The sequence below is a fragment of the Paroedura picta genome, chromosome 2 (genome assembly GCF_049243985.1).
Source record: "Paroedura picta isolate Pp20150507F chromosome 2, Ppicta_v3.0, whole genome shotgun sequence".
Classification (NCBI taxonomy): domain Eukaryota; kingdom Metazoa; phylum Chordata; class Lepidosauria; order Squamata; family Gekkonidae; genus Paroedura; species Paroedura picta.
The window spans coordinates 3,421,049-3,448,822 of record NC_135370.1 but is presented as its reverse complement, the minus strand read 5'-3'; the positions used below and the strand labels follow the sequence as shown (position 1 = coordinate 3,448,822).

The window sequence follows — 27,774 nt, the reverse complement described above, 5'->3', positions numbered from 1 at the left end:
TTAGGCATCTGTTCTAGAAATACAAGAACTAAGTTTGAGTTCAGAGTTCTGCTGCTTCAGACCCACCTGAATCTAATCTAGAAATTTATGAACCAACATTATGAATTCCACTCATAATAATAACACTGGTAATGTTAAAGTCCCAAATCCAGCATTAAGTTTGCAAAGTTGTTTTTTTTTGTAAGCTCAATGTCCATGCAATGAACACAATGCAAAATGTTCACTGAATGGATACAGAAAGCACACAAAGGCAAACTAACCTATTGTTTAATGTCTCTGTTCCACAGAAACACCACAGAGATTACGCCATAGAGCCACACGATTCTTAACACTGCCTAGGCAAATGCTTGGACGTTTTAGGAGTGGTACCTGGTGAGCATGTGACATCATATCTGAGTGACGCTCTACACATTTCCCCAAATCGCTACGGTGGACTTGGGGAAATTCCCACTTCTCAATTTCTTAAGGAGATGGGGTTGGGGATGGTAGATTCCCTGCCAGACCTGGTCCATTTGGCAGCTAGCTGGAATTAAAGTACCCCATACTCTGAAGCATAAACCCCAAATAGATGAGAGTGAATTGAAGGAAAGAAATGTCCTGCCTCAGATTCTTCTCTGAACAGGTTCTGCATTGTGGAAAGCAGGAAGATGCTGCCTCCTGGTCTCCATTTGGCTTCCTCTCTTCTCAGACTCTAAGGGTCTTCTTCTGCCTCCCATTTTTGTTAGATTTTAAATTCTACAACACAAGGCCACTCAAGCAACATATCTGGTAGGCCTTATTTTTATTCAGGAAAACAACAAATGCATGTTAAAATGATTAGATTAGTGAATCCATGCCTGTAATAACCTTAGCTTAAAATGTCAAGTGGATTTGAGATGACTTGTTAGTTTAATCAATGTCTGGGCATTATAAAATAAATATTGCTTTAGTGTCAGACTCCTCAGCCTAGTGAGTCTGTAAAAAAAAAAAAAGAAAGAGAGGAAAAAAACCTCTCTCTACGGGAGGGTATAAATGGCAATACATTAAAATGGCACTTTGCACCTATGATCCTGGCTCTGTGCAGCTGTACGCCGGGAGAATGAAAGGTCAAGAAACGGCTCTGAAACCATGTGAGCCAGAGGACTGGAGGGAAGGAGGTTTATTTGTTCAGATGGACTTGATGCACTGCTTTCAAAACATGAATAAAAATTAAACAATATTCAGCATGGTTTTATAGCAACAAAGTTATCCCAACAAAGAGAAAGCGTGCAATGACACCAGAAAAGAAAATCTCAGTCTTATATGAGGAGGTGATTGAGGGCTTTTCTGCACATCTAAAAAAATAGCGTCATGCCAGCGAAATTGCGTGATGCTATAAAAATACGACCCCCCCCCCCTGCTTCCTAGCACTCTGCATGGCTGCCTGAATTGGCGGAGGGGAAGAATGCGTTATAAAAACGACTCTCCCACGCCTGTCACTCATGGCAGGCAGCCAATCAACTTTTCCCCTGTTTTAAAGGGACAGCGATGCAAGTGTGTTTTTATTTTTAAGTGAAACTTCTCCGTTGGGACACCTATGCATCTAATCATGGATGCATAGTGCTTATTTTAATGTCACACCCCAGCATTGAAGTTCAAGAAAAGTAATTTGGTTCATGATTTATTTGGGGGGGAGGGGAGCGTCTGAGAGGCATGCTTTGTGCATCAACTGGTAGGGGAATTTTTCTTTCTCTGCCTGGATGAAGCAACACATATTCATTGGTCTAGGCCAGTGGTCCCCAACCTGCGGGCCGCAGCCCGGCGCCGGGCCGCAAAGGCCATGGCGCCGGGCCGCGGCTCCCTCTCCCCGCCCCCCCCACCGCAGTAAAAAACTTCCCAGGCCGCAAGCTTGCGGCCCGGGAAGCTTCTTACTGCGGGGAGGGCGGGGAGAGGGAATCAGGGCCGCGCCGCGCCCGTGCAGGCCGCGCCCGCGCGGTCCGATCCGCGGGCGCGGGCCGATTCGCGGGCGTGGCTCGCGGGCGCGGCTCGATCCGCGGGCATGGCCCGCGGGCGCAGCCCGATGCGTGGGCGTGGCCCGCGCGGGCGCGGTCCCCGCGGGCGCGGCCCGATGCCCTGCCGGTCCCCAGCCTAATAAAGGTTGGGGACCACTGGTCTAGGCAGTCTGTTACCAAAAAAAAAAAAAAAAAAAAAGGATGGAGATGGAGATTGTGCTACTTTGCCCACTTTGGTTATGCACATTTCCTTCACGTGTGGCTTGCTGGTTGCTCTCCTTCTGTTCGCGCTACATAGTTGGAGGACTCCAGTTTTGTAGATTCCCCGATAACCGCTTTAAAATGGAGGATGTAGTTGCCGATTTGCTGCTGGGACACTGGATGTTGGCGACGTTGTGCAAAATGCCAAAAATATGGCATCTGCATAAGGTGAGTATTTCACTTTTTTATGGGATGGGGAATGGCCTTTTTGTATAATATCACCATCACCAAATAAACAATGTCAGCAAGGAAAAAATCACTTGGTCAACTAATGTGGCAAAAAGCAAAAAGAAATACAAACAATCCAACTACAGGAGTCCTTCCTCAGTTTTGCTAAATGTACATGTGGTGATATTATACAAAGGAATGCAAATACATCCATGTTCCCTTGCCATCGGGCACCGGAGGGCCTAAAGTGGGCTGGGCCGATGTCATGTGGAAGCGGGGATTAGCCCCGCTGCCATATGAGCATCGGACCAGCCTCCCCATCTCCCCCCCCCCTTGTGGAATTGGTCACATAGCCTATTCTTGCTTTTTTCCTGCACGGACAAGAGTAACCTTATTCAAAGTAAAACTGGAAAATTAATATCCTCTAAGACATCAGTACTAAAAATAAAATGACAAAGATCAATATTTTCAACCAGCATACCCTCTTCAATCTCTGAAGAAGTAGGGTTTAGTTATGCCTCAATATATCTGTCTGCCTTTCAAGTAAGATTCTTTTTATCTTGCCGGCATGTAAAGACTCTACATAGCATTACTTGGAGCAGAGATGAAGATATAATGGAGATATGCATTATCTCCATCTGCTCCAAGCAATGCTACGTAGAGTTTTGCATGCATTGGTCTAGTGAATGTCAGGATCACTACGTCACATTAACAGACAAAACAATTCTGTGCTCTGATGCACTTTTTATGTTTTGGAAAACCTATATGACCCTCTCCAGAGGCCTCCTTCCAGTGGCTCAAAGTAAAACAACTGAATACAAATATCATAGAGCAGGTTTACCAGGCTATTCCTAGAGAGGACTGGCATTGCTGCTGGGCTACAGATAAAACTGACATAATACTTATTAACCTTTTCTCCCGCTGCTGCTCTGAGCAGTGAATGAATACAAGAAACTAAGCTAAATGCCAGGTAAGACTCCAGGCGGAGGGCCTTCCACAGGTGAGGTGCCACTACAGAAAAGCCCCTATTCTCTGGCCACCTCTGCAGGTTGGGGCACACCTAATGGGGTTGAAGTGTGTGTGTGTGTGGGGGGGGGATCTTCACAGGCTAGTTCATATGGGAGGGGGGTGGCTCTTTAGGTTCTAATGTAGTGGCTTTCTGAAGCTTTCACCAGTCTTAAAATCCTTTGAACATAGCTATCTAACATAATAAAGTGAGCAGAATGAAGACTTAATGTCTCTTCATTCTGCAGTTCTTGCATATTGTCCTGTGTAGAAAAAGCTTGAAAGTGGAGCATCTGTTCCTTTAGAAGTTTCCTTTTTAAAACAGTCATAAAAGGTATTGCTTTAGTTCCTCAATTTAAAAAGAATATGAGATGAAAATAAAGTATTTAGTACATGAAGGGTGCTGTACTGTCTATAGTAACATACACAGCAGTGTTCAAATTTGGATCCCTTGACTGCGTTCAAAGCAAATTCATAGGAATACGTTATCAACAAGTAATTTTAGGACAAAGTGCACAAGCATCTCTCTCTGCTTCTTTCAAGGTTCAGCATTTTGGTCTCTAGTTCCTTTTCTTCCTTACAAAACCGCCTGGAAGCATGGCTGTGATCTGCTTGGCAAATATAGGTCATCTTATTATCAAAGTACATTAATGAGTTAGGGGAGTGTTGCCTTCTATGGTGTGCTGGCCTAACTCGTTAACATTCATGATATTTATGCATGCCTCCTACAAGAAGAATAGAACCCTAATTAAACAAATAAACCTTTCGCTGCTGGCGCGCATGAATTTTTTTAAGATAGGGGAATATTCGCTTGGCTTTGCTTCTGACAAAGATAACTTCAGCTAAGGAGTAAGCAAGATTGTAGAGGAAAGAAGAAAACTGTGCTGTAATTTTAAATACACATGACAAAAAGACTAAGTGTACCATCTCAGTTTAATTATTGCCCCTACCCCCTTTGCCTGCAATCACTAAAATATAGTAGCTTTATTTAACAGCTGACAGGTTTAAATCAGGGGAGAAGGTCTAAATCAGGGGAGAACAACAAAAACTGAGGACCCCACGAACCTTGTAAATACCTTCCAATGGTCGTTTAGTTCTCTTTTTGCAGCATGAATGTGGGCTTTCTATTAAAGGCTACCAAAGGAAATGATTAAGCAGCTCTTCGGACTACCTGAGGCTCAAATAAGGTTTGCAAACATTCGTGGAACTTAATGCTAGATCACTATGTCCGATGATCACCAGATACATGGCGTGGGGAGAAGAAGCATCAGTGGCGAGCCCGCTGCTGCCCCTCCTCTCCACGCTGTGGCACTGGCCTCCTACGCACCGCCTCGGGCGTCAGTGATTGCTGAGGCGGCTGAGCCGAGGCGCACATCCCTACTGGAGATCCTCCTGGAATTCCAACTGTTCTCCATATTACAGATTACTTGTAATAGCAGATCTCCAGCTACCACTTGGAGACGGGCTATGCTTCTCTGTAGTATGGAGATCACTTGTAATTCCAGGAGGAATACAGCCACTGGGGAGGTGGACTCAGTGGTTTTATACCCTAACGAAGCATCTCCCCTCCCCAAGCCCATCCTCTTCTGACTCCACCCCTACTCTCCAGGTATTTCCTAGTTTGGAGCTGGCAACCCTACTACAGAGGTTGGGTCCCCTGGAGAAAATGGCTGCTTTGAAGGGTGGACACTACGGCATTATACCCCAGTGAAGTCCCTGTCCCCTCTAGGCTCCACTCCAATCCAGAATGGGCAACCTCGCTATGGACAATGTGGCTGACGCTCAATACTGAATTGTGTGAGCATATTCTCTTTGAGTGGCTAGGAAACAGAATTTTACCAAGAGAAGCAGGCAGAGCCCTAATCCAGGCTCTCCATCCTTCCAGAAAGAGACTGTGTCAGGTTTTAAAATGACAATCAACTTTTTCAACATTGAGAAACACCTGAAACATTCTTCAGGCTTTGAGAAACCCCAGAACTGGTGCGATCAGGCAGAATATGATTGGGAAGCAGAGCTGGGGACACGCCCACCTGGGGCCCTTCCCTGTCCCCCCCCCCCACCCGGCACAAAACCCTGGTTGAGAAAGCCTGGATTAGGTACCTACAGGTGTGTACAGAAATGCCCCTGCTGCACCTATCACTCCCTTAAGTGGGGCTTACAGGGCCCAGGCGTAAATATAAGTCACTATGCTTCATACTCAGGAATCTGTTACAGAGTCCAGATCGCTGGCCATCCAGAGAATAGAAAATACATCTTTTGTACCAACGAAAGATTTTCACCCTTCTTCCAGCTAATTTTTTTTCCAAAAATGAAATGAAATCACTCCGGTGCTTAGCTCTAAGCAAAACTGGCAAATTAAGAAGGCAAAAAGACCTCACACTGTGAAAAGAAGAGAAATACTCCAACGCTAATTGTTAGCAGGAAAATGAATATTTTCCAAATAAGAAAGGTACAGAGACGATTAACAGTGAGGTACATTATTAGTGTGCGCCTGCACACTTAATACAGGAAATGTTTAAGAGAAAACCCATCCCAGGGAAACAGAATGTGAGGCCCATCAGGACAATCTAATAATGTCCTGCTGTTCCACCATTAATTTAGTAAACATGATGAAGTGGCTTCAGTTTGGGAGAGAAAGAGAGAGAGAGAGAGAGATGGTGTACACCAGTACCAACCATGTTCTTTTAATGTATACAAGCAGAATGAAAACATTGCAAGAGTGCCCTGCACTCCATCCTCTCCCCTTCTTTCTTTGGGAAAAGCCAGATGCACAGTTGTTCTATAACTTACAAAGCAACACATCCTACTGGCCCCTGCCTACAGGGAGCTGGCTATTAAAATTTCATTGGTATGGCTGCAGTCCATTAGCTAACTTACCTTCGTACCCATAAAAAGTGAAGGGTAAAGCCCAGGAATTTTACAGCCACTATCTGGAGAAAAGGTAATAACAGGGCCACATTTATTACACACCATGCCTCTAACAACTGCTCTGGGATCAGACCACGAAGCAGCAGCGGAGCAAGACAGATGTCACGTTCTCCGGGTGATTGAAAAGGCTCAGGGTCTTCAAAAAATTTAACTTAATTTAGAAATGAAGTCAAAGTTGCAAGCTTTGTGGCAGGAAAAATATACTTGAGATGGTTTCAGGTCAGATCCGTAAACTAAGTGGGCTACAAATTAAGAAATTAATACCCATCGTCTAGCCAACCCAGTTTTCTGTACCTTCCTTTCGAGGGGATCGCCCACGGCATTAAGCACAGCTAAGGGCTCAAAAGCAAAATGCTGGAAGGATTACTGTCTTCATACTGACCCAAATTGTGCTGGATGGGGGTAGCTGTAAGAACACGGACGATTGTGTTGTGTTTTGTCCTTGCTTAGGACAAAACACAACAATGCGCTTGGTACAGTTGTAGCAGTGTGATTTGGAAAAAATGTTTTTTTTTTCGTGGATCATGTTCACCTAGACAAAATTCAAGGCTGAGATAACCTTTAGCAAGAAAGCAAACATTCTCTGGAGTAATACGCAGAGCCTACAAGTAAATAGCAGCATCCCCCGCCTGTTAAGATTCTACAGTTCTTGACTACCATTCCAGTCAAACATCCTCCATCCTCTGTGTTTTGTAACAGGGACCCCTTCTCCGAGACTCAAGAAAGATCATACTTGATGAGTATTTAAAGTGAAGCGTCTACTTGGAGGGCTAACTGAATGGAAGACTAGTGAAATTCTACAAGGAGACTTTGTCTCGCAAGTGGTAGACATTTACGAGAGGGGGGGGGGAAAGGACAAGTACAAACATCCCTCTCAGTGTGATGTGCCACAGGTCAACACCGCTAAAATCTGAATTGATCAAAGATACAGCTTTCATGTTATGTCCCCAGATTATGCACCAGCTCTCCTGTGATCACCCCTATCTCAAAGGAAGGGTACACACTATTTAACTATTTTAGGCTTTCCAAGGGAGTACGCTCTTGGTTACCTTTTTATTTTCTTGTCTGTGCTAGGGATTATTTGAATTATGGGATTGCCATTTTGTATTTTGACATGCAGCTGCAGGCCCATAAATTGCTATGTCAAATGATGCAATTCCGTTTCTCATCAAACAGATCAGGGATGGCCAAATCGTGGCTCCCCAGATGTCCAGTGGACTACAATTCCCATAAGCCCTCTGCTTGTAGGGGCTCATGGGAATTTTAGTCCCCGGACAAAATTTAAGGCTGAGATAACCTGTAGCAAGAAAGCAAACATTCTCAGGAGTAATACGCAGAGCCTACAAGTAAATAGCTGCCTTCCCCGCCTGTTAAGATTCTACCATTCTATAACTTCATGCACAAAGACACGTACTTACTTTTTCAGACTGCTAAGAACCACTGTCACTCATTTTATGCCACAAACACAAACCCTTCCAAACTGGATGGCCAGTTTGGCCAGCCCTGAAATAGACTACCGACTCATGTCCCTCATATCTTTTCCTTTGCTCTCTCCACCAAAACCATCAAAATTTAAACTCACACAGCTTGCCGGAAGAGCCTAGGATTACTACTGCTCCATTAGGGACACATAATGAGGGCATAGCAGTACCACCTGAAATCAAGCCTATAATGTCAATAATGGATGTGTTTGTGGTATAAAATGAGCTACGGTGGTTCTCAGCAATCTGGAAAAGTAAGTCCCTGTCTTTGTGCATGAATTTATATTTCCTATGCTAATTTAAAATTAACACTCCCCAGGGTCCGTATACTTTGACTGGTGAGAAAGCCATAATTTCCTCTTCCAATCAAGGAGGATCAGTTTTCTTATTTCCTGCTCCAGCCAACATGTGTGTGTCAGCACACGAGCCCACTGACACTGTGGACACAGCCTGGAGCCATTTTGTCTCCTCCTACTACCTTTTAAAAATGTATTATTCCTAAAACAGGGTGTACTTCAAGGCTTTCATGGCTAAGCACCAGGATTAAATTAAGGTCACCTCTGGTAACCATAATTCTGGACCCCTGCAGTTCCTAACCATGAAAGACAGTTGAGATATGCCATTAAAACCCAAACACAACACGTACGTTTTCCTCTGTCCACTTCCATCCTGTACCTTAGGAATTAGGTTGAAAATCCTTGCAACAAAACTCAATGAAGTTCAATTCCTAAGCTTTATTAATTGCACAATAGCCCACTCTCTCTTTTACCTTGCAATATTTACTTATTATTTTCAATATTGGGCACCTGACACCAATAACCCGAACTTGCATTTGTAGCCTAGCAAATTAATTCATTATGTATTAATAACATTGTTGCTTTCTGATGTATCATTACTATCCTAATGCTTTGATTTCTGTTTCTGAATGCTTTTAAGCATCCTTACAAGAACTGCGCACTCTCCGCAGAACAATGATGCAAAAAAAATGTCTTGAAAAAGTCCTTTTTGTCAAGAGAATGAAAAGAAAAGAGGTATAGATCTTCAGGAAATCTGAATTCTGGAAAGGCAGCAGAATTTCCTGCCTCACTGCTCCTTTGATACCAGCACGGTCAGCAGGCGTGTTCCTAGAGACACATCCATGTGAATGTGGCCCCACTCGAACAAAGCTCACGTTCACAAAACTGGTAGTAGGGACCAAATGCAGAGAAGTCACCTCTCCCTCTACTGCAGGGGTAGTCAAACTGCGGCCCTCCAGATGTCCATGGACTACAATTCCCAGGAGCCCCTGCCAGCATTTGCTGGCAGGGGCTCCTGGGAATTGTAGTCCATGGACATCTGGAGGGCCGCAGTTTGACTACCCCTGCTCTGCTGGCTCACATGAAAGCATCAATCCAAACCACAATCCTCTTGCCACTGGTAATGTTTCACAATGCTGGCTGAAGGAATTACCATATATACTTGCATATAAGCCGAGTTTTTCAGCCCTTTTTTAAAATTGGAAAAGTCCCCCTCGGCTTATATGCGGGTATAAAAAAACAGCTTCCCAACAAGACAGGAGAATGGGGGTGGGAGACAAGTATATTTAACTGAAGAAGCAGAGGCAGGAAGAAGTAGAGATGCAGCAAGCCCGGGAGGAAAAGAACAGTGTCCGCCTCCCCCCCTCCCTGCCTTAACGAGGCTAGCACGTGTTGCTGCTGCTGCAGGAAGCTCTGGAGCCTCTGTCTCAGAGGGAGAACAGAGAGCAGAAGGAGGAAACGCCCCTAGAGGAAGCTATTGAAAGTAGAGGGAACAGAACACCGGGCTAAGGAGCACAGGGTTGGAGATAAAAAGACAAGAGGGGTCAGAGGGAAAGAGGGAGGAGGAGGGTGAGAAGAAAAGGGGAAAAAAGATCATGCCCAAAACGGGAGGGGGTGAGGGGAGGAAAGGAGAAAATGCCACTATCCAAACACCACCCTCGGCTTATATATGAGTCAATAAATTTTCCAGCATTTTGTGGTGAGATTATTACCTCGGTTTATATGTGGTTCGGCTTATATGCGAGTATATACGGTAAATGGAATTAAAATCAGCACTACAGTTTTATAAAGGAGAATCATACAATCACTGAAGATGAAAGAATTAGCAGAAGCCTCCAGTAGCACAGAATACTCTGGATCTCAGTCACAATGTATGCAGCACAGCAGCTATCGCGTTAAACTGCAAACTCAACCCAACAATACAGTGGAGGCATGGCCACAAAACGAACATACATAACATGGATAATCAGTAGTAGTACAAGACAGGGGCAGTCAACCTGTGGTCCTCCAGATGTTCATGGACTACCATTCCCATGAGCCCCTGCAAATGCTGGAGGACCACAGGTTGACTACCCCTGGTATAAGACACATGTGTAAAACCCTCCTAAGCCACCTTCTGCTGCATGTAAAAACACAAGCCTGTATGTCTACAATAGAAAATATAGTCATGCCACACAAAAGAATGCTTACTTATGTCTGTAGCTCCCTTCAAAGCTTCTTGAAGGGACTGGTTGTCACCCCATTCTGTAATAATCAATCCTGACGATGCATGGCAGGGTCCTTTTTTATGATGGTACCATCTCAGGAGAAGATCATCTTGCTGACTCGTCAACTCAATTTTTTAGAAAAACACTCCACTGGTTGACTGTGAACTACTTATGCAACTTTATGAACTTTACGTGGTTACTTTAAAGTCCAACGTTTTTTTTTGTTATAGCCTGCCAAGCTCTTCTTTAAAGAAAGGCAGGATGCATGTTTGAGTAAAATAATTGTTAACAATTAAATGCTTTCAAAATATTTAACAGAGGCCTGCCAAAACCATTTCAACACCGTATATGGCATACAAAACAGATCTCAGTCCACAGCAAAGGAGGTTCAGGACTCAGATGCTGGGCTTGAAACCAGAAGGCTATTAGCTGCCAACTCATCAGAAAGAGAGAACATGGGTCTAGAGGAGGAAGCTGATTGAAGGATTTTTAAAAAAAACATAGGCTTGATTTAACATTATGTTGAAACCTAATGACGCAGTTTTTAAAGAAATAAAATAACATACCTCAACATGGCACCCAAACTTTTCTTCTTTGTTTTTCTTTCGGCATCGTCCGCCTCTTCCTTCTTGTCCTTTTCTTTAGGTTTGTTCTTCGGGTTCACTTTTTTATTCTTTTCTTTTATCTTCAGTTTTTCTTTGGCTTTCTTGTGTTTCTTTGGCTTGCCTTTTGGGTCTTCTAATTCAGAGTTCATTTGAATGATGGATTCATAGTTCTGAGCTTCCTGGCCAGAAAGAGAGCTCTTATCAGAAAGACCATCTGCAATGGGAGAAACGTAAGTATGAACTGGGGAATGGCACTTAGGACAAATATTTTAAAAAATACAGATATCACAGAGGTGGCATTTATTTATTTTAAAGGTATAAACCAGATCCAATATAATGCACGTCCACCAAGTTTTATACATTGAAATATAATAAATAAATAATAAAATAAAACCAATAAAAGGTACTTCCAATCAGGCTGTACTGTAAATGAAGAAGAGGGATGCTATAGGTTCGTATTTTCTGGTTATTATAACCAATAATTAGATCCAGAAAAAGCATGGATGGCAGGGCTTGTCAAAATGAACCCCCCAAGCAACCTCAAGCTGCCTCCTGACTCTTCTCTCTGAGGCTGTTTCTAACTGAATTAACAGAGCCTCACTGGACTTCAGAATGAATGAATGTCAGTTTTGTCATTGTAGCTCAGGGGTAGTCAAACTGCGGCCCTCCAGATGTCCATGGACTACAATTCCCAGAAGCCCCCTGCCAGCATTCGCTGGCAGGGGGCTCCTGGGAATTGTAGTCCATGGACATCTGGAGGGCCGCAGGTTGACTACCCCTGTTGTAGCTAGACTAGTATTGTCAAAAGTGATGCACGAAAGTATATCTAATTGATTCCAGGCTGGGTCCTGCAGTCATTTCTTTTTTGTAAAGTTAGTTTGTTGTGACCCATAAATACACTGCTTTGTGTCGGTTGATTCCAGTGGCATCCTCATAATTTGCTTGGGTTTGTTGTCTCTTTGCTTATAATGGACAGAAGTGCCTGACTCGATTGGTGTAGGGGGCTTCATGTTGGAGGGGCAAAATGTCAGAAGCACCTTTCTGCCATAGATCATATAATCAGTATGGAACATAGTAGTAGGCTTTTATTTCCTTTTATCTGTATAAACTGGGGCACCCCTTCCTACTTCAATTGCCTTGTCATTTAGATGCCCTTTCCTGCTTGTGTTCACACCATCCTCTGCTCGTCTTCCAAATGCTCCTAGGGTGGACAGAGCAACGACCTTGATAAGGACCTGTTGATTTCACACAGCTCCATTTGTTTTGTCTTTGATGTTCTCCTGCCTAAACCTGGGCTCCACAGAGGTGGGTGTGGGATCTGGAACATAAGGTGGATTTGCTTGCATTACTTTCAATAAACGGATCATTTGCATCAAGTCAAGGATTTATTATGGGGCAATCTGCAGAAACCTCACAATAACAAGGAGATGGACAGAAGGCCTCAATATATAAATGAAAGTTAAAAGCATGCTCTGAGTTCCAAGATATAGAACTAGGGTCGTAGAGAACATGAGACATATTAAGAACATGGAAGGTATACACTTATATCCAGTTGTGAAACCTGTGCCAGACATGACCTGAAGTACGGACCTACTTGGGCTGAAGCACCAGGCACAGCTAGATTTATTTATTTACTAGCTTCAAATCCCGTTCCTAAGAACAGGCCATCAAAGGGGCTCCTCCCCTGGTCCCCGGGGAAGCCAGCTTAAGGACCAGGGGAGGAGACCCTTTGAAGGCAGCTTAAGGTGGCTTTGGGCCGCAGCTCGCAGCCAGATTAAGTGGGGCAGGGGGGGCTGGGCAGCTCGTTAGCAGGGCCGACAGAGCTCCTTAGCAGTCCTTAACGAGCAGTCAGCAGGTCGGGAGGCCCTTGTCAGCAGGCCCAGCCTAGCAGGCCAAGAGGCCCTCGTTAGGAGGCCCTCCACCATGACTCTTTGCCCAGGGCCCTCTCCCATTACCTGCTGCTGGCTCCAGGCACTGAGGCGTCTGAGAGCAAAGAGGCTAGAGTCCAGGGACGGAGGGCGGGAACCGTAGGGGCAGGGCCAATCAGGGCGAAGCTGGCTGCACCCTGATTGGCCCTATTCCAACTTGGACAGCCGGACACGTCCTACCCCCCAGGCTGTTTCATAAATATATAGAGGAACAACAATGGATAAGGATGTTTGTATTTATAGCCCGCTTCTCTTGAACCAGTCATCTTGGGGTGGCTTACAACAGCAGGAACAATAAAACCATAAATACGTCTAAAACTACTAAAAGTTAACAGCATGCTTTCGCAGGCTAAGCCATTGTGTGATATCCCTTCATTGAGGGGGTATGTAGGAGGAGAACCCCTAGATAGTCGGGGAGGCCCATGTGATGGTCTAGTCCCCAAAACATCAGTAATCTAATGTCGTTCTCAAAAAATTATAGATCCTTCTTCATTATCATCATATAGAAAACATAATTGGTGCCTGCAACGACATGAATCAGATAAAGTCTTTAACCCACACAAAAGGACACACCACTCTAGTAAACCGCAAATGGAAATGCTCTGCTCATAGAGGAAAACAGTCCTTGGGATACCTTCTGCCATGTCTTCAGGCCCATCATATGACTTGTCTATGGCAGCTCTGAAGCTCTCGTTACAGCCTCTGCCGCGGACCATGTGAGGCCTGGGCCTGTAGAAAGGAAGTTCATTCTTTTTCACTTCAGCCACAGCAGTCTGCAGACTCTCTAGAGAGCTCGACTTCTTCAAACCAAGAGTGGGACCCACATCCTTGCCAGGAGATTCTGAAGGAAAGAAGAAGATAACAATTGTATTTAAACTACTCAAGGGGGTGGCACAATCATCACAACACGATCATAATATGCACATGGTTTTATACAAGAGCTTCCTATAAAGTGTCCGCAGTTGGACAACTGGAAGTCATCGCTTGCTCTTCAAAGCTTAATTGAAAACGTTTCAGTGCAGACGACATCCACAGTCCTGAAGGCTAGAAATATATGTAAGTCAAAAACAGCATTTCTATTCCGGCTCTGCACAGAATCTGAAACAGGTTTAAATGAGGTTATTCCGCCAGGATCCCAATCTAATTTCACAACTGACCTGGGATCACTCTCTTGCTACAGCCGCAGAAATTCAAAATCTGTTTGCCAAACAAACCAAAGCATATCTTCGGCTCCCTTTTATTGTTGGGTCTTTTCCTTGACAAAAGATTTTAAAATGTCATTTTAAAAAATCTACTTTCCTGTAGAGGAGCGTGCCTTGTCGAGCAAGGATTCCATTACATGCAAGCACGCCACTGGCTTCTTGAAACCGGCAAAATGGACCAGCATACGAGGCTCCTGAAGAGTAGTCTCCAGGGTCCCAGCTTATTTCTGCTTACCCAAGATACCTTCCGCCTAGATTTTTCAAGTTTACCATCAGCCTTTATATGCTTAAATAACTTTTTTTTTGGAGGGAGGGGTAAATTGTCAATGTAATGTAACTGTGCATATGGCAGGGTACTTAAAGTTGGAACAGGTAGCCAGGGTTTCTGGGTCCCCCTGGCCAATGGTAGGGGATGGTGGGGTTCGGGTTACCAGATTCAGGCTGGGAAATTCCTGGAGATTTAGGGAAGAAGAACAGAGAAGACGGTGCAATGCCATGAAGTCCACCCTCCAAAACATCCATTTTTTCAGCATTCTAGGTAGAGAAGGTGGAAGGGGATTGAATACAGGCCAGGTATGGGTAGAGGGAATCCTATAAAAGGGAAAGCAAACACATCGTACCAGAGAGGAAAGAAGGAAGTGAAGTCCTGGAAGGACAAAGAGAAGGCCAGAATGAGCCAGTCTAAGGAATACAGAGGACCAGGATGACAGAACCCCCTCTCCTTCCCCATGTTGAGGCTGGAGTGAGGGCCTTCTCCTCACTTCCCTTTGGCTTGGGGCAAGGGTGGCCAAATGGTTTGGCCATTCCTGGCCTAAGAAACCAGGAAGGCCAGGAGCCTGCCCTGAAGACAGGGGAGACTCACAGGGTGCTGATATAATAGGTATTACTTTAAAAAAATGTTAGCAGTGTAGAGATTTTACAAACAAAAAAAGCTTTGTTTTTACGATGGATTAGAAGGGACAAGTTGTTAATGTCTTCAATAACTCATGCCGAGCTGCTGTGGTTAAACAAGGTGCTATCAAAGTACTCAGCACGGACTTCATGGACATGGACTACAACGTTGTTTAACACATTTCACTACCCTTTATGGCCATGCTTTTCAAATTTAAATTGGAAAAGGAAGGCGTTCTCCCACTCTTGTTTCTCTTTTCTTCTTGACGCGATGAAGCTGCCTGGTCAAGAAGAGAACTACATCAGGAGCCAATTTCACAGGGATCTGTGGAAGTTATAGAGCTAATTGTCCATTACCAAGAGTTGTCCTCTTGTAAAACATGTGCAGGGGAAGCAGCAGATTAAGAGAGGCACATGGTGCGTATGTGAAGCAAGGGAGCCTGCAAAACGAGAACTTTCTAGGGGGTGTTGTGTGTCTTAAATTTAGGTAAAGTTAAAAAATCAAAACAAGATGGTCCATCATGGTTCCTACATGAACTACATGCAGCACAACTGAAAGATTTCAGTGATCTAACTATTCCGAACAGTTGCTGCTGCTTACAATCCGTGGTAGCCTCAGCTGCCCTGGGAATAAATTTTGGGCACTAAATGTAAGATAGCAGACAATTCTAAGATGGGAGAGAATGAAGATTGTCTAAAATAAAGCTGTGCAATTAATGAAAGTAAAAAGAGGGGGGAATAAGAGTAAGCACGGCCACGAAATGAGGAATGATCCACGACACAGAAAGCAATTTCCTGGGAGACTTTGACATCTAGTGTGTGTAGGGGAGAGAGAGGGGGGGGAGAGCGACCAATTTAAGGGGAAACCTGGTTGCTAGGTCACCAAGTGCAAGCTCCCTTTGTTCCCTAATTGCCATTGTGGAGTCTACCATTATTGCCAGATTAGCAGTGGCTGAAATGGATTTTGAGCTTGCGATATGACGGTGCTTAAAATTATTCAAGGTATATCAGCATCTGGGAGAGGTGTAGCAGTGCCCATTTGGGGCCGAGAAGGAAGAGCAGTGAAGAGCAGCCTAATCACAGAAGAAGGAAAGATACGGGGAAAGCTTTTTCTCCCTGTTCAGAGCAGTGGGGGGAAAAGGCAGCCTGGCTTTTCAGGGAGAAAACAAGCTTTGATTGCCGGCTTTCGACAGGAAAATCGCCACCCGCCTCAAAATACACAATTCTCTTCTGAGGCTTCATTTGAGCCCTGAAACCGGCTTTCACCGTCCTGGCTCATTCCGGCAAGATGTGCGGATAATAAAGAGGATGCTCCGGAGCGTGCACATAGTGCTCTGCGACTCTTTGGGCCAACATACAGCCCCACTCGCAGAGCAATCAATCCTCCCCAGCTCCATTCATTGCTGGGGTTTGCACTGAAACTCACATAACTAAGACCACTGCAGGGAAACCGCATGGGGCCAGTGACACCTGTGAAGAACACACGGCAATTATGCCCCACTAGAAAGAGGAAGGCAGAGACAGAAAGAGAATGCGCTTTCCTTCCTGAGCTCCCCGTGGCTTTTGCAGAGCTTTTGAAAAGAGTCTCAGCCTTGGGGCCACACTCTTCCACTTCAGGCCACAGCTGAGAGAGAACTTGTAGGCCCAAGCGATTGCCCGTACAAAACAAACAAACCTGCCCCCAAAGAGGGTGGCTAAACTCACACTCTTCTTCCTGTTACTTTACTAGTTGGGCTGTTGTGATTGGTGTGCCTCTATCTTTTATTGTTTTTGAAATCTTTTTAATGGGAATTTTAGGCCGTGCTTCTCCCACAATGGTCTCAGGGTGGCTAACATATTTAATAGATAGAAGAGCGGTCCTTCTCAGGGGGAAGTGGCAGAATCCAGAAACAGATTGAACACTGCCTGGGCTGGTCATGCGGAGTCAGTCTTTGGGTGTGGAATTTGGGTCACTTCCCATTCTAACCCCACAAGGTTTCAGTTTCCCCCAGAGGTTTCAGAGCACAGGCAAATTCTACATGTTGACAAGGCTCCCAAGAACAGAACTGTCAGTAGACACAACCATTCTTACATCCTGCAGTTACTGCTATTTACATATCAACAAGTGATACCCACACTAAGTGTGTTCATTGTATTGTGCAATTGTTTTGTAGATGCTGCCATTGAGTCACAGCTAGGGATGTGCACCTCAGCCTCCTCGGCAATTGCTGAAGCCCAAGATGGCGCATAGGAGGCTAGCGCCATGGTGCGGAGAGGAGGGGCGGCGCTGGCCTCCTATGTGCCATCTCGGGCTTCAGCGATCGCTGAGGCAGCCAAACTGAGGCAAGCCAAGGTGCACATCCCTGACTTGTGGTGACCCCGTGTGGTTTTCAAGAAAAGAGCCATTCAGAGGTGGCTTGCCCTTGCCTGCCTCTGCATGGCAGTCCTACGCTTCCTTGGTGGCCTCCCATCCGAAGGCTGGCCAAGGCCAAACCTGCTTATCTTCCAAGATTGGAAAAGATCAGGCTAGCCTGGGTCATCCAGGTCATATCTGACAGTATAAACTAGTTTTGTGATCAGGAAGGCACAATCTCACTCACCCATCAAGCATGGTCATGAAGTACTATGAAGGCCTCGCTGACCAAGTCCCCTAAGTAGAGCAGAGATGTCCCAAGGAAGCACATCTGGCCTTGACCAGGGCTAGGTCATTCTCTATCCCAGCCTCCCTCTGGTGGAACGAGCTGCCAGAGGTGATCCAGGCCCTGTCCAAGCTATCACAGTTCTGCAAGGCCTGCAAAATAGAGCTCTTCCGCCAGGCATTTGGTTGAGGTCAGTGACAACATCTACTGGGCCCCCACCCCCTCCTATCCAAATAAGCACACCCTATGGGACTAAGGACAACACGGTACCTGAACATGTTATGTCATGTTATGATTGTTGACAGTTACCAAACGTATCTTGTACTCTGTTACTCATCTAACGTTTTCTGTAAACTGCCCTGTGCTGCAAGGGAGGGCGGTATATAATAAATGCAAGTAAATAAATACATGAAAAGATGTGAGGAGAAAGAGCTCCTGAATCCATTTGTCTTTGCTCTTGAGGGGACTCTCTTCACATGTTCATTGCGAAGGCTCAGTACTATGCAATGGATGGACCAATGGATGGCAAATGAGAAATTTGCTTCCCGTATCAGTCTAGTTAGGTTGATCAACTTGTGAAACTAGAGCGCCAAGGCATATGGCATAAATGATGGCATAGAGATGGATGCCATATGTGTTCCCAGAGACACTTGGGAGGCTTAGTTTCCATTTAAAGTAAATGCCATTTTTGCCTTTGAAAATACAACTCAAGGATAATGCCACTCTTGGTGCACTAATGTGGGCAGATGGCTGTGCTCAGGTATCCCTAGGTTCTGTTATCAATTCTGCTTGACACTTCCTTGGGTTTTAAAGCTCACTCAAGCAGGTTATAAATGGGATAGAACTTTTAAAATATAATCACGGCCAACATGCCAAAGACCAACTTGATTGAAACAATTGCCAACCATAAAATGTCCCATAAATATCTGGCCAACTAGAAGAACAGTGACTTGCCCAAGGTCACACAGCTGGCCTCCTCTGTCTTAAAGTGTCTTACAATCACCTTCCCATCCTCTCCCCACAACAGGTACCTTTATTTATTTTTATTTATTATTATATTTATATACTGCCCTCCCCGAGGGCTCAGGGCGGTCTACAGAAAACAGGAGGAGATACAATTAACATATGGTAACAGGTAACGGTAATAACAATATAACAATAATAACTTAACAAGATCATGAACAATAACATTATAAATAGAAATTGCAAGAGCCTCAGCTTAACTCTTACTGGGACCCAGTGGGTTAAACCGATTATTGTTGGTCGTGGAGGGGGGGGAACTTGGGGGCCAACTGGAAGCAGTGGTTTGGGTCAACCTCAACCAAACGCGTAGCGGAGGAGCTCCCTTTTGCAGGCCCTGTGGAACTGTTTAGGTTCTGTCAGGGCCCTGATCTCCTCTGGGAGCTCGTTCCACCAGGTGGGGGCCAAAATGGAGAAAGCTCTGGCCCTGGTTGAGGTCAAGCGGGCTTCCTTGGGGCCAGGGACCACCAGGAGGTTGGATGTAGTAGAGTGCAAGGTTCTCTGAAGAGTGTAGGTGGAGAGGCGGTCCCTCAGGTATACTGGGCCCAGACCACATATGGCCTTAAAGGTGATAACCAACACCTTAAGCCTGATCTGGAATTCAACCGGGAGCCAGCACAGCTGCTGGAGGATGGGCCGGATGTGGGACCTCCGAGGTGTTGCTGTGAGGACCCTGGCAGCCACATTCTGGACCAGTTGCAGTTTCCGGATCAAGGATAAGGGTAGGCCAGCGTAGAGTGAGTTACAGAAGTCCAGCCTAGAGGTGACCGTCGTGTGGATCACTGTGGCCAGGTGTTCCAGGGCCAAGTAGTGCGCTAGTAGTTTGGCTTGGCGAAGGTGGTAAAATGCCAGTCGTGCTACTGCCGTGATCTAAGCCTCCATTGAGAGGGAGGCATCAAGTATCACTCCCAGGTTCCTGGCAGAGTGGGCCACTTTTAGCTGCACTCCATCCAAATTGGGTAGGCGCGCTTCTTCACTTGGACCTTTCCTGCCCAGCCGCAGGACCTCTTTGAGGTCTTTGAAGGGTTGAGCTTCAGACGACTCTGCTTGAGTCATCCCATCACCGCTTCCAGGCAGCTGGCTAATGCTTCTGGGGGAGAGTCAGGGCGGCCATCCATCAGGAGGAAGAGCTGGGTGTCATCGGCATATTGGTGACAACCCAGCCCAAACTTCCGCACCAGCTGGGCAAGAGGGCGCATAAAGATGTTAAATAGGATTGGAGAAAGGATTGCCCCTTGGGGGACTCCGCAAGCCAGTTGGTGGCGGCTTGATGAGCTCTCTCCTAATGTTACCCTCTGTCCGCGATTCCGGAGAAAGGAGATCAGCCACTGAAGGGCAGTCCCTCTGATCCTGGCATCGGTGAGGCGGTGAGCTAAAAGCTCATGATCTACTGTGTCAAACGTTGCTGAGAGATCTAATAATATAAGCAGTGCTGACCTGCCTCGGTCCAGCTGGCGGTGGAGGTCGTCCATCAGGGCGACTAGCACTGTCTCTACCCCATAGCCAGGCCAGAAACCAGACTGGGATGGGTCTAGGACCGAATCTTCTTCCAAGTATGCGGACAGTTGGTCCATGACTGCTTTTTCAAGCAGTTTCCCCAAAAACGCTAAGTGCGAGACAGGGCGATAGTTGGATGGCAGTCGTGGATCCAGAGAAGGTTTTTTGAGTAGTGGGCGAACCACTGCCACTTTTAAACCCTCCGGGAATTCTCCTGTTGAAAGGGAGAGGTTGATTATCTCCCGGAGGGGGCTACTACTCTTGTGTCGGATGTTTTTAGCAGCCATGATGGACATGAGTCTAGAGGGCAGGCTTCACTGTCTTTAGCAACTTGTCCACTTCGGTCAGCGTGAGTCGTCTGAAGTTACTCAGTGAACTCTCCAAAGACGGCCAAGGGGCCTCTAGTTCACTTTCTGTATCTAAAGTAGGAGGGAGGTCTTGGCGGAGTGACGAGATTTTATCTGCGTTGAGAGGCAGGTGGGGCTGAGAGTCCTGAGAGAACCACGCCTGGCCAAGGTCACTCAGCAGGCTCTCAAACACTCCACCACAATGGCTCTCCCCTGCCCCAGCTACAATGAACATCAGTTTTGCACATACCGGCAAAGGACCGAGAATTTGAAAAGCACTACATATGTGTTGAGCCTCTTGTGGCACAGAGTGGTAAGGCAGCAGAAATGTTGTCTGAAAGCTCTGCCCATGAGGCTGGGAGTTCAATCCCAGCAGCCGGCTCAAGGTCGACTAACTTCCATCCTTCCAAGGTCGGTAAAATAAGTACCCAGAAATTACTGGGGAAGGCACTGGCAAACCACCCCGTATAGAGTCTGCCATGAAAACGCTAGAAGGCGTCACCCCAAGGGTCAGACATGACTCGGTGCTTGCACAGGGGATACCTTCACCTTTACCTTTGCATATGTGTTTATTACTATTTTTTGTTTGAAGTGTCATTTGAGTTTATGAATGAGAACTTACATACCCAATGACAACATGGGAAATGGAATTACTGGCAAGTTTTTAATTTTTGCATACATGTTCAGCTTGGCCTGATGAAAGGAGCCTCTTGAAAATTAATTTTCCACCTATTTTTTTTAAAAAAGAGATGAGAAAAATATGATGGTGTTTATGTTGTAGGTAAACAGAGCACTGCACTATGTAATTTAAAAATTCACTATAACATACCTAAAATTAGACCATAAGTTGAACAGGTTTATGGCCTAACCACATTTTATAGTTACACTGTCAGAATATGGAGTGAAATGGCAAAGATTAACTACCCAGTATATTCCCTTGAAATGAAAATGAAGTCTCCCTGTCACCTCCTTGGTTCTGCCTCTTAAAATGAGCTATACATGATTATTCAAAAATGTACTGAGGATTTTCTCTGTTAGATTAATAGTTGAACATTTCATTGCCCCTTTTTCTCAAGCTATATAACATTCTGACTTTTTTACTGGTCACACTAAAAAGTTCCAATATTAACAACTTCCCAGTGAAAAGATATGCTGGAAAGCAGATAAAGAAAATGGGATACTTATATTTTAAAAGGTGGGTACACATACAAACACTGGGCAAACAAACGCCCACATACAGATGTGATAATTTTTGAAACATCTATTACCTCTTATTGAAAGCGTTCAGGGTTCAGTGGAGAGTAGCTGAATCCACTGCGATCTGCCTCAGGACCAAGGCATCAAATAGAAACATCTAAAGGGATGGTTCAACCCAACAACAAAAGCAAGAACAAGCAAGGGAGCTTTAAACCATGGTCCAGGGGTCAGGGCTCCAACTGAAATGGGATCTTCCAGAGTAGCTATTTAATAAGGGTGGGGGAGTCCATTTAGGCCAGAGGTTGTCAACCTGTGGTCCTCCAGATGTCCATGGACTACAATTCCCACGAGCCCCTGCCAGCGTTCCCTGGCAGGGGCTCATGGGAATTGTAGTCCATGGACATCTGGAGGGCCACAGTTTGACTACCCCTGATTTAGGGCCTCATAGAAGGAAGTCCCACAGCACTGGCTGCTTTGAATCTTGGCTGGTGAAGTATTATGGGGTGGGTATATGCAAGAATGATAAATGGGCACCACCTGTATATCGAAAACACCATGCAAGCATCCGAGGGTCTTCACTTCTATTTAAACAAAACACCTAGCTAATCCATTTACGAATGCCCTTCTTCAGTTTATGAAAAGCCATACTTACCAAATCCCATGTAGCCACACAAATCCTGTGAACTGATGAGTATTTGCAACTGTGTTAAAGAGTCAGAAAGTATATTAGGATCACGGCGGGAACTGGTATATCCCTGGTAAGTTTAGACAGTCTTGCCACATCATCACCTCTCGCTTTGGAAGTCCTGGATACGCTGAAATCACTTTCCCTAATTCTGCCAGGAAAATTCACTTCCTGAGGGCCCAAGACCCACATGTGGAGTTTTACTAACTGTTACCGCGTGGGAAAGCCGGCTCTCGGATAGCAGCCCCAGGGGCAATCAGAGCATTTAGCCCAGTCTTAGGCTGACACGCTTTAGCTATTTCACCTAAAAGTGCCTCCTGCATCTGTATCCTTTATTTTCAAATGGTTAAATATGTCTTAGTATTAACACTGTAAATACAGACAAAATTGTTACGAAGCCAGGGGGATGGGTTTAGTTAAGGAGTGCTGGTGCTACCATTTTAAATGCCCCCAAACTATATATTCAGCATAAAACCCATATAATTTCTCCAGTTGATCTGAAATTTAGCACACAGAATATACCTCCAAGAGATGTAATCTGTACAAATTTCAGTAGAAATCCATCGCAAACAACCCTGTGAACTCCTATTCTGCACACAATCGATAATGCACTTTCAATGCACTTTAGAAGTAAATTCTCCTGTTCACCACAGGAAAATCCAGCTGCCACATTGCAAGTGCATTATTCTATGTGTGCGGAATGGCCCAGGTTAGGCTGGGAGAAAGTAAGGGGCCCAAGGTCACCCAGTGAATTTACATGACATGTGGGGATTCAAACATTTGGGTATCATTTTGCCCTGCATTCTTAACCACAACTCTACACTTGGTCTCCTATGAATGCAGAGAGAATTTAATGTCAAAATGACATATTACAAGGAGCATAAAAAAAGAACTAATGTACAGTTTCACCATTAATGGGTAGTTCATCTCAACTGATAACCAAAATCCAGTAAACACAAAGAAGGTCTATTTCTAGATCAATCCCTCAGATTGTCTTGAAATTTGGTGCATCCAAAATAATGGATCAAAATAAAGCAGCAGAAAGGACCTGACACATGGTCAGGGTCAAGTGGAACCATTTTTGTTATAAAGCACCGATTTCAGGCAGGAGAGGGGGTGGGGAAGAGCCTTCAGGGCAGCCAAAGGAGCCTCGCCCGGCTCCTTTGGCCATTCTGAAGCCGCGGGATCGGGCGAAAGGGGGGTGGGGGAACACACTGCTAGCTGGGGGGGGGGGAGGGACTGCCTGCCTACCTGTGCCCCCCCAGTCCATGCTCCTCCAGAGCTGCTCAGCTGCGGGCTGGCCTCTGCGCTGGGGGCGGGGGAAGCTGCTTGCCTCCCATCTCTTTCTCCCTCCCCTTCTTTCCCCTTCTTAATTCCTTCCTCCCATCTGTTTTCCCCCATTCTTCCTTCTTTCCTTCCATCCTTTTCTTTGTCTCCTTCCTTCCTTCCTTCCTTCCTTCCTTCCTTCCTTCCTTCCTTCCTTCCTTCCTTCCTTCCTTCCTTCCTTCCTTCCAAACACTTCCAAGCATTCCACTCCACCCTAACACCATGCTAGCGCCTGTTGTATTTTCGGCCACAACAGGCTTAACCTACTAGTTTTTGTTATAAAGCGCCACTTTGGAAATCTGTGGAGGAAATGGCTAAAAACTTTCAAGGGGTTCAACAGAAACTCCCAATGAATTAATATGATGAAGACCTTACTGTAAATATGAGCAGCTTCTGTAATCAGTCTTAGGCCTGATGAGGCCTGATTTATATGTTATTGCACCTGTATGCTCCAGAATGGTTATTATGGCACACCCAACTCCAGTAACGTATGACTGGGCCCCAGGAGGATATCAGGTGCCGGCACTTGGGACTGCCTCTTTTCTAAGAAGTAAAAAAGAAACAGGTACCATCCCCCCAACGCAATGCCCGATTTCAAATATATAAAAGAAACATAGTTTTTTGACAGAATTACACGGGCATTAAAAGATGAGGAAGCAAGAACAAGAATAGAGAGCATTCTGTCCTTGATGATTCATCGCTCCCCATCCCAGAAACTAGTGATCAATTTACAGCCTCAGATTTTATTCCTGCACCAAGTTCCAACTGCTGACAAAACTCTCCACGAGTAATTGTGCAGGGTCAGAAGATAGAAAAAGATTTAACTTCAGCGGATCTTTACAGCTAAGGTTGCACTTAAAACACAGATAGACTGGCAGCAGAGTGGTTGATGCAAAAAGCACTGTCTAATTCATCCAAAGATTTTAAGTTGCAAAATATTTAGCATTGCAATGCATCCTGGAAGGGTGATGGGGGGGGGCACTTGAATAGCATGGGTATTTTTAGTTTCCCATGAATAATGCATGATGCAGAATATAATACTGGAGACCATATGCAAAACCACTCCTGATCACAATCTTTCTCAAGCACACAATATAGATATTAGACTGGAAAAACCAAAAGAATCAATACCGCCAAATACAGGCCACAAACGGGCCGAGGGGGATGCGGGAGGATTGTTTCTTAAAAACCCAGAGGAAAAAGAAGCTGAAGTACAGTCTGGAGCAACCTGATTGCGTGGGCGCAAAGTGCCTTCAGGCCTGCAAGGGCTTTTCGACGCAAGTGAGAAGCAGATCGAGTCTGCCATCATCTTCCTCTGCAGAGTCTTCCTGGGGGGGGGGGGGTCTATCTTCCAAGCACTAACTCTGCTTAGTTTCTGGAATCTGACTTATCAGGATTCTCAACCAGGGTTTCGTGAAGCCCTGGGGTTTCATGGTGGCCTCGGAAGGGTTTTCCGAATGGGTGGGAGTAAAATTTTTATATATATATTTAAAATGTGTTAAATATTTATCAGGCGATATGACCATAGGTGGTCAGGTTGATCCACCCATCCCTCCCAAAGCGGCCAATGATGGGCCCGGGGAGAAGAGGAGGGGCCCTGGGCGGGCATCTATACAGCTCTGTTCCCAACCATATTCTGCTTCTGGGGTTTCTCAAAGCCTGAAGAATGTTTCAGGGGTTTCTCAATGGGAAAAAAGTTGAGAAAGGCTGCTCTAAATCCGCTGAAGTCAACCACCTTCGTAGGGTGTAGCTCTGTTTGCAAAGGCTTACTGCATCTTTTTCGGTAGAACCCCAGTGGTTTCCACATGGCTACAGAACTTAAACCTGTAGAAAATCCTCACACTGTTTCACAAAGACTGTTTATGCACTGGAGGTTTCATGCCAGGATGCAGGCTGGAGTCGTGGCAGTTTGCCCCACCTCTTCCTGCACCCACATGGGGGAGCATTTGGCCTGATGCACCTCATCTGCCCTTGATTTGTGCTCCTGCACGGGAGCTGGGGCAGTGAAGTTCTCAGTGCATAAACGGCCAAAGCTGTTATTTCTGGATGCAAATCTAGCTTGATAGCTGCAAAACAAATATACACCCTCTACGAATAACCAGCACTATTGCTGTTTTTGGAACCAAACTGAAAGCATACCCTGTCTTGCCAGCTGCCATTAACAACTAATTTGCTTTCTGCACTGTCATTCTAGAACAGAAGGCAGCTTTCAATCAAAGAAACAGGAAAGAAATGCCACGTTGTACAGCCCACTAATACCCTGGCTGCCGAGTCTGCTCCCACCCATCCGGGCAGCCATTCCCATGTCACTCCTGAACCTATCAATTCGGATCTGGTTTATTAACTTGGTCGCACACTTTTTGACATACTGATTTACACCCCGAGATTGCTTGGAATTTGTATCGAGATAACTATCCTAATTGGAAATATGTCAGCTCAAGGAACGGGTAGGAACACAATCAAAACAAGCCAATATTAAGAAATCACGTTTGGGACAGCTCGTTGAAAATGATTCTGAGATAAGCTTCCATTTAATTTCAGAAAGGTAAAGGATGCTGGGATGAGGTCACAGTTATCCCTTTGATTTGTCTAACAGGAGAAGAAGAGCCGTGAGTGTTGATGTTTTTGCAGAAGTGACAATTTTCCCTGCCAGCGAAATCTACTGAAATCAGACGGAAGAAAAACAGCCAGTCGATACCTTGCAATACAGTTCTCTAACTCACCTGGCTTTTGAGGCTTCTCTTTGCTACTTCAAAGACTCTTGATTTTTTCTAATGGAACACTTGGATCTGTTAGATATATTGAATAGTTAATTCAGACTCACCTGTGGCTCTCTCGCAGCACTTGCCTGCATGGCATCAGATCGAAACAAAGCCAGGCTACTTGGCAACCATTGCCTTTCAGGGGATTTGAATCAAATGCACGTCTATCTGCACACCAAGTTATCGGTACTAGAGAAGACATTAGGCTGCCAGCCTCAAGTGGGGCTGTCGATCCCTAGAACTGCAGCTGATTCCAGACTGCAGAGATCAATTCCCCAGGAGAAAATGGCTGCTTTGGAAGGTCGAGCATCACATCACAAACACGGCCCAGAAATTTGATTTATGTTGCAGAGGCATTTTCTAGAATACTCAAGCCAGGCTTTCTCAACCAGGGTTTCGTGAAACTTTGGGGTCTCTTGATGGCCCTGGAAGAGTTTCCCGAATATGTGGGAGTTAATTAAACATTTACTTGGTGATAAGACCATACATGGCCATGTCTACCCATCCTCCCCTCAAATAACCAATGATAGGTCTGGAGTGGGTGGGAAGGGGAAAGGGCCCTGAGTGGTAATGTCATAGAATCATAGAATCATAGAATCATAGAGTTGGAAGGGGCCATACAGGCCATCTAGTCCAACCCCCTGCTCAACGCAGGATCAGCCCTAAGCATCCTAAAGCATCCAAGAAAAGTGTGCATCCAACCTTTGCTTGAAGACTGCCAGTGAGGGGGAGCTCACCACCTCCTTAGGCAGCCTATTCCACTGCTGAACGACTCTGACTGTGAAAAACCTTTTCCTGATATCTAGCCTATATCGTTGTACTTGAAGTTTAAACCCATTACTGCGTGTCCTCTCCTCTGCAGCCAGCAGAAACAGCATCCTGCCCTCCTCCAAATGACAACCTTTCAAATACTTAAAGAGGGCTATCATGTCCCCTCTCAACCTCCTTTTCTCCAGGCTGAACATTCCCAAGTCCCTCAACCTATCTTCATAGGGCTTGGTCCCTTGGCCCCAGATCATCTGTCCAAAGCTTTGCATCTGTCATGGCCACGCCCTGAGCAGTGCAGCCAGATACTGACATGCTGACAAGCTGACATGCTGACCTTTCCACGAGCTGGATCATCGACATCGTCTGCACCTCCTTCCAGCCTGGACAGCTTGCCAGAGCGCAGGAGACAGAAGGGGCAGGTCAACTTCACTGAGTGCCATTGAAGCACTCGAATCATAGCCTGGTCAAAGCCGACAGAGAGCAGGTGAGGGTGATCCAGCGGATGACGCCTGAGGCCACAGCTGCAACCACCCAGCTGGTCAAGGTAGGTTGCACTTAACCAAGGCAGGGGAGGCACTTGTTTGTGGGTACAACCTGACTGTTAAACCTACC

The 27,774-nt window shown here is 45.5% G+C and overlaps 1 protein-coding gene across 3 annotated transcripts in view; it reads right to left on the bottom strand.

Moving 5' to 3' along the window:
• PARD3B (par-3 family cell polarity regulator beta) overlaps positions 1-27,774 on the bottom strand; it is a 719,005-nt gene that overhangs the window by 282,893 nt on the left and 408,338 nt on the right. For all 3 annotated transcript variants that reach the window (XM_077319232.1, XM_077319230.1, XM_077319231.1), the window contains exons 17-18: positions 13,484-13,690; positions 10,883-11,135 (exon numbers count right to left, since the gene is read on the bottom strand). In XM_077319232.1, the coding sequence (XP_077175347.1) occupies positions 10,883-11,135; positions 13,484-13,690 (460 nt within the window). The remainder of the gene's footprint in view (positions 1-10,882; positions 11,136-13,483; positions 13,691-27,774) is intronic.